The 13,164-nt window shown below is 44.8% G+C and overlaps 1 protein-coding gene across 1 annotated transcript; it reads left to right on the top strand.

Annotated features, from left to right (window-relative positions):
• The first annotated feature begins 2,157 nt into the window (after positions 1-2,157).
• On the top strand, positions 2,158-13,164 carry POMC (proopiomelanocortin). The gene is made up of 3 exons (XM_077331321.1): positions 2,158-2,230; positions 5,766-5,920; positions 12,084-13,164. The coding sequence occupies exons 2-3, from the start codon at positions 5,789-5,791 to the stop codon at positions 12,762-12,764; spliced, it is 813 nt and encodes a 270-aa protein (XP_077187436.1). The 5' UTR covers positions 2,158-2,230; positions 5,766-5,788; the 3' UTR covers positions 12,765-13,164.

The raw sequence follows: 13,164 nt of genomic DNA, 5'->3' as shown, positions 1-13,164 counted from the left end.
TTTGAGATTACAAAACCGCTCCGGGGAGGCCAGTTTGGAGGAAGACTTCCCCCCAGCACTGATTGCAGCGCAAGGGCCAGTGCCGAAGGTGTCAGTGCGTGGGCTGTGCCTGCCTCTGCTAGCGAATGGCTTGGAGAGAGGAAGCAGCTACCTGGATTTTTGGAAGAGGCACCCAAGACGCAAAAGCAGTTTAGGAGCTCATGTCAGCACAGATCTCCAGTGCTGTAATTTGTGTGTGTAATTTGGTCCTTTGGCACAAGCTACATAGAGCCTCCTGTGGCGCAGAGTGGTAAGGCAGCAGACATGCAGTCTGAAGCTCAGCCCATGAGGCTGGGAGTTCGATCCCAGCAGCCGGCTCAAGGTTTACTCAGCCTTCCATCCTTCCGAGGTCGGTAAAATGAGTACCCAGCTAGCTGGGGGGTAAACGATAATGACTGGGGAAGGCACTGGCAAACCACTCCATATTGAGTCTGCCATGAAAACGCTAGAGGGCATCACCCCAAGGGTCAGACATGACTCGGTGCTTGCACAGGGGATACCTTTACCTTTATCTTTACATAAAGCAAAGGGTAGTTGGAGCTTCTGGACTGGAGAACTGGACTTTAGAAGCAATCCTGGATTGGGCCCCTGTGTGTAATGGTTACCATGTTGGACTAGAAACTGGTCAACAGGGCTCAGAGATCTTCTGCCAGGACCTTGGTTGAGGCCAGGACAGTTAAGATCTGGGTTGTCCTCCCCCCCCCCCCCCAAGTCAATGAGGGGATGTAGGCATCACGTTGCTCCTTATTAACCCCCCCCCCAGGTGCTTATATACCTTCTGTTGAGTGGTGGTGGGGAGGGCATTATTCTGTTGTCAGATGTGGGGGTTTTATAGTTGTTTTATTTATGAGGAGGGATTTTATTGTGGGGTTTTATAACTTTTTTACCCACCAGGAGCCGGTTACAGGAATGGTGACATATAAATCGAATTATAAATAAACAAATGAAAGAAATACATAAATAAATACTCAGCTGTGTTAATCAAGTGACCTGGGTCCAGTCTCACCTCCCCCCCTCTGTTAGCCTAACCTACCTCACAGGGGTGTTGTACTGAGGAGAAAATGGAGGTGAACAATGCAGTGAGCTACTTTGGAGACAAGAAATGAAGCCTAAATAGCTAGATAGAAACTATTTTCTTGATCTGAATTGTGTCCCTGAAATGCCAGCTTCTGCCACAGAAGAAATGTTCAGGTCCCATTGGGTTCCAACAGCTGTTTCTGTCTTTTTTTTCTTTTTTAATTGGGTCATCCAACCACAGATCTCTTGGGATCTTGCTGAAATGCTATTCTTGTCTCTCAAAAACTGGCAGGCCTCTTGCTTTATTAAGAGTCTCCAGCATTTGGCTGGGCATACTCAAACTGTGGCAGCCACTCACAAAACTGGAGTTATTGGGAAGAGCAACAGAACATCCCCTGAGGATGTATTGTGCTGTGGGGCTGAAGGGGAACAATTAGCATGATTAACATGGTGGCCTCCCCAATAACCTTGTGGTTTTCATGCACAAATACAGCCATGCCCAGGAGAACAGGAAAGCTTCATGAATATTGGGGTGTTGCTGAGAGGACCACTTTAAAAAGCTGAGTTCAAATTAAGGAAAATTTTGAAAATTCTGAAAGGCCTGATGCTGCCACGGAAGCCTTCAGGGGTCAGGACAGAGAAGCACCAGATGGGTCTTCATTGTGGTAACTTGCTTTCTCCCCTACTGAAGAAAGAAAATACACTTCATATAATCGGGGAGTAAAAATCAGGTGATGACAAACATCTGCGCACCACACAGTGCACAGGTAACCGAATACACGAAAACAAATTGATGTTCCTTTTTCTGTGCTCACGGGTGTCTGGTTCCTAATTAAAAATCCCTTGTGATTTCCTCATCTGCTAGAGCAATTCAAAGAGCTTTTCTTTGGCCTTGCTGGTGGGGCCCCTTGACACCGAGGTGCTAATCCCCACCCCTACCCCAATTGCCCTGTCCAGCAGCTACTCCAATTTGAGCAAGTAGTTGCTAATCTCCTCTTTTTGTGTGCACCTGGAACCCCCTCCTTTCCCTGCGTGCTTCAAAAGGTCTGTCCGGAAGGCTGCTATAGTTTGAAAGCCATGCGTGTGGTATAAAAGGAGGCAGGACAGCAGCTCAAGGTTTGCAGACGCTGGCAGGAAGAGAGAGAACACCACAGACCACACATCACAGCAACAGGTAAGAGAAAAAGGTTGCGCCTCTCTTGCTCTTCGATGGCAGTTTAGCGCTTCTGAGATGATCTGTTCTCTGAAACCTTCCTTCCTTGCCAGGTGGATTTTCCCACCCTTTGCATTTCAGTCTCGAAGTGGGGGGAAATTCCTTTACATTTTAGCCTCAAAGAGATATGAATGCAAGCCAGAAATACCACCCTGTGCAGAATTACTCTAGTCTCAATGGGGCTTGGGCTTGAGCTACTCTGCATAGGATTGCACTTGCTGGTGTACAAGCATCCTTAAATGTGGCAGATGGGGTGTTTGGTTATTTATGAGGATGCAGAGCAATCCATTTAAAGTACAGGCATCTAAGTCCAAAACTTTAAGAAGGTGCTGGACATGTTTTCTCTGAGGAGCTCCTGACAGGAAGAGACAAATGGGATGCTTGTGGAGGTCAACTCCTGAATTCAGGGCAAGGGCTTGGACTTCATGGCCCGATGAAGCATCCCCCTCCCGATCTGACTTCAGTTTCCTTAGAGAGTACAAGGAATACAAGTGGTGAATCGTACCAGATATTACTTTACGTGCCTTTGCGTGCCTTTTTGGTATGCCCAATTAGGGTCCTTATCTAAAACACTGAACCCCCGCCCCCCTGATATTTGTCCTATAGGTCCTAATCAATATTTGTAGTTGTGAATGTACATCTGAAGCAGTTATTGTGGTCTCATTCATGTATACTGAAAATTAAGAAAGGCAATACTTTGTATTTTCCTTTTGACATCCTCTAAGCAAGTACACAGGAAAAAATATTCCCTATACTGTGATATTAGAATATCTCTTTCCACCTACTTCAGTTTTACATTGAAGAATGTAAGGTATTTGGGCATGGGACTCTTTCTTTTTAGAAAGCAACTTTCCATTCCAGCCAGTGGAAATGGAACTTCTGCACGGATGCCTGTTTTAGTTGAAGAACTAAGGTAGTCCTATCAGGTATGTGACCAACAGCTAATGGGAATAATATACTTAGGCAAAAGAAGAAGTGTTGGTTCTTATACGCTGCTTTTTCTCTACCTGAAGGAGTCTCAAAGGGGCTTACATTCACTTTCCCTTTCCTCTCACCGCAACAGACACCCTGTGAGGTGGGTGAGGCTGAGAGAGCCCTAATATTACTGCTCAGTCAGAACAGCTTTATCAGCGCTGTGGCGAGCCCAAGGTCACCCAGCTGGCTGCATGTGGAGGAGGAGCAGGGAATCAAACTTGGCTCGCCAGATTAGAAGTCCACATTCCTAACCACTACACCAAGCTGGCAGGAGCTTGTCCAGAGTGGCAGATTTGAGAGGGGAGTGTGGGGGGGGGGAGGGGGAGGGATGGCAGCATTGCTGACAGAAATAATTAGGAAATCCTTCTTTCTCAATATCAAACTTGAAATTCAGCATCACTTTGTAGAGGATGGATTTCAGTGGGGAAATATGGCCTCCGAAGGTCAAACGGCATGAGATTTGTAAAAACCAGTGACTGGGTCTCATTGGGTTGGATTCACCTGTAGATTTCCACTGCTAATGGGAAGGTGATTCCCACTGCTCCCCCTACTATCCGCTACAGGCCTATGACTCTGCCCTCACGTCCCACTTATCCTCATGTCAGTAGAAATTACTCCTGGAATTCAGATCAACTCATTTTGGTTTTATAATTAAGAGCAAACTTGTTGGGCTTTGATTGGATTGGAGGTGTGTTTTGAGGGTAAATGGTCCCTGCTGAGCAACTATCAGTATGGTATAGTGGCCAAAGAGCTGGGGACTTTGATCTGGAGAAGCAGGTTTGACTCCCCACCCCTCCATGTGCAGCCAACTGAGTGACCTTGTGCTAGTCACAGTTCTATTAGAGCTGTTCCGTTGGAGCTGTCTCAGCCCTGCCTACCTCACAGGGTATCTGTTGTGAGGAGAGTAAAGGAAAGGTGTATGTAAGCTGCTGTGGAGTAGTAAAAACCAGGGTATAAATGTTGGGGGCAGATACCTGCTTCCTCTCCTGGAATGAATATTTATTAACTGGTGTAGGTGGGGATTTGAATTGGGCAAAAGGCAAGTATTTGTTTACCCCCACTTTAACCCCACTTTTCTTCCCAATGGAGACCAAGAATGGCTTACAACATTCTTCCCTTCTCCATTTATCCTCACAGCAGCCCTGTTGCTGAGAGTCCTAGGTAGTCTTGAGGTCATCCAGCAAACCTTTCCTGTCAGGACAGGGGATTCCAACTCAGGTCTCTCAGACCCTACTTTGTCCCTCTAACCATTATACCACACTGTCTCTCAGAAAAACCAAGCGAACAAGCTTTTCCCTTTGTAGCCACGCTTCCCCTTACCCCACTACAGAGAGAGCCCGTTTGGTGTAGTGGTTAGGAGTGCGGACTTCTAATCTGGCAAGCCAGGTTCGATTCTGCACTCCCCCACATGCAGCCAGCTGGGTGACCTTGGGCTCCCCACAGCACTGGTAAAATTGTTCTGACCGAGCAGTGATATCTGGGCTCTCTCAGCCTCACCCACCTCACAGGCTGTCTGTTGTGGGGAGAGGAATGGGAAGGCGACTGTAAGCTGCTTTGAGCCACCTTCGGGTAGGGAAAAGCGGCATAAAAGAACCAACTCTTCTTCTTCTACAAATGCAGAATAGGTCTGCATGAAAGGTTTGGGCTGATCCTTCATTGAGCAGGGGGTTGGATTAGGTGGCCCCTTCCAGCTCTATGATTCTACCTGAATGGCTGGTAAATGACTCTGCTATATTTAACCCTGTTTAGAGTGTTTATTCTACTTTCCATGTGTCAACTTAGATCCAGTCAAATGTTTGCACAGGCAAAAATGATTCTGCTCACAGATTGCAGATTTCTTACCTTCCCCCTCAGACAATGGTTTGAAATGCTTCCAGAAAAGCTGCAGGAAACCCTCAAGGACAGCATTGGGAGGAGGGAATATGGGTTACAACCATAGGGGGAAGATGAGAAAGTCACATTTCACAGAAGAATATCTGCTTGTGCCTCGGTACAAGCTAGTACCTTAACCCTCCTTCAGTTGACATTATTATCAAGGTAGGTGCTTAGGTTGAGAAAATAGTCATTTAATGAAGAGTCATTGCGGTGTAAAGGTAGTGTCAGACTAAGACCTTACAGGCTCAGTTTTTCTACTCTGGCATGAAGCTCACAGGGTGACCTTGGGCCATGCACCTCCTCACAGCTTAACTTTATATTACTTCAAATAGTAGGCGTGAGACTAAACTGGGTGGGGTGGGGATACATGCAGCTACCATTGGACATATGGTGGGAAAAAATCAGATAGATGATAGATAGATAGATAGATAGATAGATAGATAGATAGATAGATAGATAGATAGATAGATAGATAGATAGATAGATAGATAGATAGATAGATAGATAGATAGATAGATAGATAGATAGATAGATAGTCACTAAATGGTTGATTCGAAGCAGTAACTTCTCATTTCACAGCCATTGTGCTACACCAGCTTTGTGTTTCACTGTGCTTAAGATAGCTGCCATCTTTCCATTTCTTCAGACGTGCTCCACTTCGTCCTGAAGATGCTGAATCCTCAGTGGAGCAGCCTTTTGACCATTCTTGGAGTTCTGCTCTTCCACTCAATGGTAGGAGGTCATGGCCATTGCTTGGAGAGTGGTCGATGTAGGGACATGGACACCGAAGCTGGCCTTTTGGTAAGTGGGTTCTTCATTGGGACCAATTGCGGAAGGTTCCAGAAGAACAAACATTCATTGACATGTTGCATGATCTTGAGCCTCAGTCGCAAGGTTTACTTTCTGGATGTAGTCACTAGGGCAAGGAATGCCATGAATTTCATGTCAAAAGTATTCAGAATTCCTGTTTGACTGCTGGTCAGACTTGAGCCAGTCATCTTGTTTGTTTGGTTTGCACTGAATTACTCAAACACCTTCCAAACACATTTGCATGGTATCAGAGTACTCAACTTCCTAATAAGTCAAACGTCTTTGTTAAGATTGAAGACATCCATTACATGTGCGTAGACAGAACTGAGGTCCTTTGCCCATGGACAGAGTATATAACCCAGTGAAACACATTCACCCCCCCCACACACACACAAACCCTTGGGAATGTAGCTAACTGCATTTCAAAGACAGACTCATACTACAAAGGGGAGCGCTAGAGGTGCAGGGAAGGAAGGAGGAGAGGAAGACGGAGCGAGCATGGCTGTGTGAAAACTAATAGTCATAAACTAAACAACATAAACTAAACTAAACAGTAGTCATAAACTAAACCTTTCTTTAAGTATTTGAAAGGTTGTCATTTGGAGGAGGCAGGATGCTGTTCCCATTGGCTGCAGAGGAGAGGACACGCAGTAATGGGTTTAAACTTCAAGTACAACGATATAGGCTAGATATCAGGAAAACGTTTTTCACAGTCAGAGTAGTTCAGCAGTGGAATAGGCTGCCTAAGGAGGTGGTGAGCTCCCCCTCACTGGCAGTCTTCAAGCAAAGGTTGGATACACACTTTTCTTGGATGCTTTAGGATGCTTAGGGCTGATCCTGCGTCGAGCAGGGGGTTGGACTAGATGGCCTGTATGGCCCCTTCCAACTCTATGATTCTATGATTCTAAACAACAACATAAACTAAACTAATAGTCATAAACTAAACAACCTTGAGCTATCAAGACAGGCATCTGGGGAACATCACAGATCAAACATCACAAAACATGGCAGAAGTACCTAGGGCATTCCGACACATTGATGGTTTGTTCCCCCCCCCCCCAAAAAAAAAACCCTCCTCATGAGACAAAATGATTTCAGTCCAAACAGATCCATTAATGTCACTGTTCAGATCAGGATAGATGAACAGTAGGATTATATAAATCATAGATGTTTAAAAAAAAATACATACCGTTTTTATTTATATGCATAAATTGTGACTGGTTTAACAGCTTCTGTGTGTGCCTGTTACAGAGTCCCAAGAGGGCTTTTTCTGACATTAAAAAAATCGGCCATTTTTTTAGATCTCAGTATTATAATGATCTTTTTCATTCATCACCTTAGTAATCATCTGTCTCCCCAGAACCAAAGAGACATTTTAAAGATTTTACATTCTCCAAAATAAAATTACATAAAACAGAGTGACACAAAAGTTAAAATGACCCAAAAGATAAACTGTTCACAGTTCCTTATTGCAGCTAGAAAATATTTAGCCACCTGCAAGGTGATTGGCGCAGAGTGGTAAGGCAGCCAACATGCAGTCTGAAATCTTTGTTCTTGAGGTTGGGAGTTCAATCCCAGCAGCTGGCTCAAGGTTGACTCAGCCTTCCATCCTTCCGAGGTCTGTAAAATGAGTACCCAGCTTGCTGGGGGGTAAATGGTAATGACTGGGGAAGGCACTGGCAAACCACCCCGTATTGAGTCTGCCATGAAAACGCTAGAGGGCATCACCCCAAGGGTCAGACATGACCTGGTGCTTGCACAGGGGATACCTTTATCTTTACCTTTACCTTTAAGGTGATCTAGGGATTTCTATCCCACAAGAGGACAAGAGGTATACCCCAAGATGCTCTTCTGGGAGACCCTGAACATTATGCAGAAGAGATCTAATAATTACATTCCTCGGCTCCAAATAAAAATTACAGCAAAGTAGTATGTGAGCTAATTGTTTGGGAACCCCAGCTCCATAGAGACAATATCTTTTCACTAAATGGGGTTCCCGAGCATCAACAAAAATTAGAATGGCTAAGGGAAAGATGTTAAATTGAGCAAGCGTAAAGGCTCTGCGATCATGAGATGATTCTAGATTGGCTAAATGTGCAGCGGCAGCACCATAGTCTGGTGTAACACCATGGGACACAAGAGAGGAAAATCTATTTGCTGGAGAAAATAAGACTCTGCATGTTTCCATGTCTAATCGGCACTGATGCAACAGTCTAAAAGCTCATTCCCTCTCTGGCTGCAAGAAGAATGACACAGCAAAAGAAACAAAGGATCTATCCAATGGCCTAATCAAATAATATTAGAAATATAAGAATCTCTGTTATCACTTTATTGTAATTCCCACCTGGACTCAGCCAAATCGGTGTCTAGATGATTTTTTCCATTTTCAATTCAGTATCTTTCATCAGTGGCAGTAATGAGTCCTCCATAAAGTAGTATTAATAAATTCAGTGTATTAAATCTCAATGTATTCTATCATCTTGCTTATCTTTTTTGAAGTATAATTAGGGCGAAAACTGCTCACATTGTAGGAAAAGCCAAGGCTGTAAGCTCCTGGTCTCATTCCCTCTCTGGCATCAGGAGAGAATTGTGTGTGTGTGAGTGTGTGTGTGTGTATGTTTGTGTGGGCCAATTGAGATAATTATTGTGTTGGATTAAGTTTGACCGCTTGTTTACATACAAATCCCCAAGCGTAGCAATTATGTATTTTGGATGATCAGATAGAAAACAGAGATGCAGTCAGAGATTTATGGTCTGAATCCACACTGATCTTTTGTTTCTCTGAATTTGTTTCTCTGAATTCCCAACGAAAGCTAGTAGAGCATCACAATAGATTGTTATCGTGTTATTGCCATCCAGAAATAGTTAATTGTTTTTAAAAGTCCTCTGGTGCCATGGGAGGAGGACACATCTCTAAGGATAGTTGATAATCAGGACCTGTGTCGAGTCAGGTCTGCCAACATCATCCTGGGAAATTCTTGAAGATCTGGGGCCATAAAGCAGCCATTTCCTTCACGATCAGTTCCCATGAAGAAGATGACCACTTTGTCTTCTATGTCAGGGGTAGTCCAGATGTCTATGGACTACAATTCCCATGAGCCCCATGAGGAATTGTAGTCCATGGACATCTGGAGGACCACAGGTTGACTACCCCTTCTCTATGGAATTATATTCTGCTGGAGATCAGTTGTACTCGCTCTAGAGATTACGGTAGTTGTAATTCTGAGAGATCTCCAGGCCCTACCCGGAGGTAGCCAACCCTAGTTGAGAGCCAGGGTTCAGTCCTGGAACTGATAAAATAATAATGCCTTTGAGGAAGTGTAGAATACCTGAATGTAATTTACAATCAGTTTGCTTTCTCACATTCTCCTTGGTGAATTTTAATTACAAATATTTGAATTACAAATATTTTCCTCTGTTTCACACCTTGTTGAGTCCCCAGGTGCTTTTGCAATATTAAGCAAAAGTAGAGGGTGCTATAACAAAATGTGACTCATGGGAATTGAACCAGTCACAAAATGCCTGCCGGTGGGAGGCAGGGCTGTCTCGCTGCATGGGGACAGATACACTGGCTTCATTAGCCAAGGGTGGGCTTGGTTAGCCAGCCTCAGAGATATAACAAAGTCTCTGTGTATGTCCAGACTGAGAGTTCATGACTGTGATGTACCCTGCACACCTTTCAGCACCTTTCTAGCAAGTCAGCTTTTAGACAGTAACTAGAAGTTCTCTGGTTTAATCTGTATTCCATTCAGGATCTTTTCACTTTCATCTGCAAAGCTCAAAAACAAGCAGGTTCCAGGAAGCACACAAACATAGCTCTATGTAGGGATGGGCATGAACTGACTCATGAACTAAACTTCGTGTTAGATTTTGGCTAGTTCATGGTTTGCAAAGTCCTGTTTGTGGCAGGTCAATTGGCATGAATTTTCAATGAAATTTCAAGTTGTTCATGGAGATTCATGCCAGTTCACAAGTGGATACATTTCCACATAGACTGTCTCCATTCAATCAAAATGTTTACAAAACTTCAGTGCAACTTGGAGGGCATATAGAGGAGCATTGGAAGACTCTTATTTGCACAGGATCCATTCTATAAATTCCTGAACCTCCTAAATCTGTGCATGTCAAAATGACTACCTGTCATTTTGAAAGGGGCAGGTTCAGGAGCATGTAGCATGAACTGTGTGCAAACTAGATCTCTGGCTGACTCTCCTCTAGCTGTTCTCTAAGTTTGGTGATGCTTGGATTTATGGGGCCTGAATTATGGCCTCCCAAAGAAGGTTCCCACAGGAAAGTGCATTCTGGGGAAATGACAGATGTCATTTTTGGATGCTCTTTCCCCCAGTCTTCAGCGTCTTTGTCATAGAGACTAGAATAAATGTTGAGGTCATTTTTTCTCCTGCTCCTTAGGACTTTGGGAAATTTGGTCTGGGAGTGTGTGTGAATAAGAAGACTGAATCATATTTTCTGCATCTGCCATGCAGAAACCCCTTTCTACTTTTCTGTCTGTCCAAACATGCCTTATGCAGGGTCAGTCTGTTTGTCAGAAGCCCAGTATTGTCCATTGTAGCTAACATCAGTTCTCCAAGGTCTCATATAAAGTTCAGTCCACTTGCTAGCTTGAAATCTTTTCATTGGTAATATGAGTGGATCGTCCTGGAGCAGATGATCCATTAATAACCCCCAATCCTTTCTCTAACCTCTGCATTTTTGTTCCAGAACAGGAGAGAATTCTGGGGCAAGTGTGCACCCTTAATTCACTCAAGGTACTATTAGGCCTTGCTATCATTCATCGGGAACAGAGTCTATCATGGAACCTACCCAACTCTCATATCTCTGTGGCTCTACATTGCCCAGAAACAGGACTACAATGATGGTTTCTGTGCCTTCTAGTTATAGGCTTTAACTGTAGTAGAACTGAAACTTTGCTCTTTTGGAAAGCTTCTCTTAACAGTAAGCGCCAACTGAGAATTCTGAATACTGGGGTGGTGGGAAGAACACAATCATCTCTGTCTAGAGTTGGTAGGTCTGCTTGGATTAGGCAGGGCCTGGAGTACTCTCAGGGCCATTTCGCACGGCTTCAAAGTAGCACAATGGTTGCTATTTGGAAACGCTACTAATTTGCCATAACCCACGACGTCGTAGACAATCTGCAACAATCCTGAAACCAATCAGCAAAAAGCGCTTCGTTGTGGCGCTTTCAGGGGAATCCAGAAAAGTGGATTCACCCTCCGGATAGCGATACACTCCTGCAACCAATCTGCAACAGTAGCGCTAAAGACCTGTGCGTTACCATTGTTGCTGGTTCTTCAAAGTCCCTCCCCCTGGCTCTCTCCTCCAAACTTCCGGTGAAGCGATCGCCATTTTTTTTTCTCCGAGCGAGCGGGGATAAACGCACCAGCGAGCCTCTTTCTGTTTAGAGGCTTCCCTGGCTTCAGTCCTTCACCTTTAGTCACTAAGCACAAACCACTGAAAAGCCCGTTTGCTGAAATAAAGTCCCTTTATTTTTTACAAATAAATTCAGCCGAAAATCGGGCCCGTGAGAGGGGGGGGGATTTTTTTTTATCACTCGAGGCAGCGTGCAAACGATCATACAATCAAACGACAGCTCACATTAGGCAGCTGGATGGGTCTCTCCGTAGCAACGAATCTACCTAGATTCGTTGCTATGGGTCGTTTTATTTTTTTAAAAACCTTTCTTAAAGGGAAAGGGGCTGTTTGGGAGCATGCTAACGGCTGCCCATTGGCTGCTTGACGGCCAGGGGCGGGACGAGCTTGGCAATAGCGCTTCCTTTCTAGCGATTTCTGCCGAGACCGGAAGCCTGTGGGAAACGCTAAAAAACGCAACTGATTCCACTACAAAGGCAGGTATGCATAACGACGAATTCCACTATTTTAAATGGCGATTTTTCATTCCGCAAACAATTTGCAACAAAGATCCCTGTGCGAAAAGGCCCTCAGAATTGCAACCAATCTCCAGAGAAACTGGCAACATCAGAGGGTAGACTCTATGGCAGGGGTGGCCAAACTGTGGATCTCAAGATGTCTACAATTCCCATGATCCCCTGGATGCTTAGCTTGGATGCTGCTGAGGGCTGTGCTTTCTGGATGTCTCTTTGTAATTCCTCCCTGCCCTGCCCTTTCCCCACTGCAGGAGTGCCTCAAGGCCTGCAGACTGGATCTCTCGGCTGAGTCTCCAGTCTATCCTGGCAACGGCCACATGCAGCCTCTGTCTGAAAATATTCGGAAGTATGTCATGAGCCATTTCCGCTGGAACAAGTTTGGCAAAAGCAACAGCAGCGGTGGCGACTTGGGCCATAAGAGAGAAGAGCTCTCCAGAGAGCCCATCCTAGATTTCTTTCCATTCCCTTCACAAGCCCAGAGCAATTGGGGAGGAGACAATGAAGGCAACCAAGACCTGGAAAGGCAAGAAAGCAAGCGATCCTATGCCATGGAGCACTTCCGATGGGGGAAGCCGGTGGGCCGGAAGAGGCGACCCGTGAGGGTCTACGCAAACGGGGTGGAGGAGGAATCCTCAGAGAGCTATCCCCAGGAGTTCAAACGAGAACTCTCCTTGGAAATGGACTACCCCGAGTTTGACTCCCATGAAGAAAAGAAGAGCTCTGAAGCAGTGGTGTCTGAGGAGGAGAAAGAGGACGTGCCGGAAGAGGTGAAGAAAGATGGCGCTTCATACAAGATGCGTCACTTCCGGTGGAACGCCCCGCCTAAGGACAAACGCTACGGTGGCTTTATGACCTCAGAACGCAGCCACGCACCCCTACTGACTCTTTTTAAGAATGCCATAATCAAAAATGCCTACAAGAAAGGCCAATAAGAGTGAGGGCTTAAGGGGACCAAAAACACGGGAGGGGCCCTGGATAGATTTCTTTGGCACGCGTTTCATTTAGATACCGTTAATGATGATCATTTATTTATGTTGTTCTAACTTGTTATTAATAATAATTAAGGAGCTTGCTGCTTAGGAAAAACTTTCATTCTGGTTCCGAATGTACAAATAACTGGGCAGGGGAGGGGGAGGTGCACAACGAAAGTTAAGCTTAAACCCATTGGGGACGTTTAACCAGGTGGGAAGGCTTGTGGAGGGAATAGCTATCTTTCAGACGGGAAGAGTATTTTCATATTTTAAACCAGATGTACAATATTGTAAATGAAAGGATTAAAGATATAAAATAATAATGATGATAACTTCAATAATACATCTTTTGCAAACTAAA

Source organism: Paroedura picta, chromosome 1 (assembly GCF_049243985.1).
Source record: "Paroedura picta isolate Pp20150507F chromosome 1, Ppicta_v3.0, whole genome shotgun sequence".
In the NCBI taxonomy this organism is placed as follows: Eukaryota; Metazoa; Chordata; class Lepidosauria; order Squamata; family Gekkonidae; genus Paroedura; species Paroedura picta.
The sequence above is the reverse complement of the archived record's forward strand: the minus strand, read 5'-3'. Positions and strand labels throughout refer to the sequence as shown.

Excerpts from the sequence above, each read along its gene's own strand:
- POMC (XM_077331321.1), top strand. The coding sequence starts at position 5,789 with ATGCTGAATCCTCAGTGGAGCAGCCTTTTGACCATTCTTGGAGTTCTG. Across the intron at positions 5,921-12,083 it reads ACACCGAAGCTGGCCTTTTG|GAGTGCCTCAAGGCCTGCAG; the intron begins GTAAGTGGGTTC and ends TCCCCACTGCAG.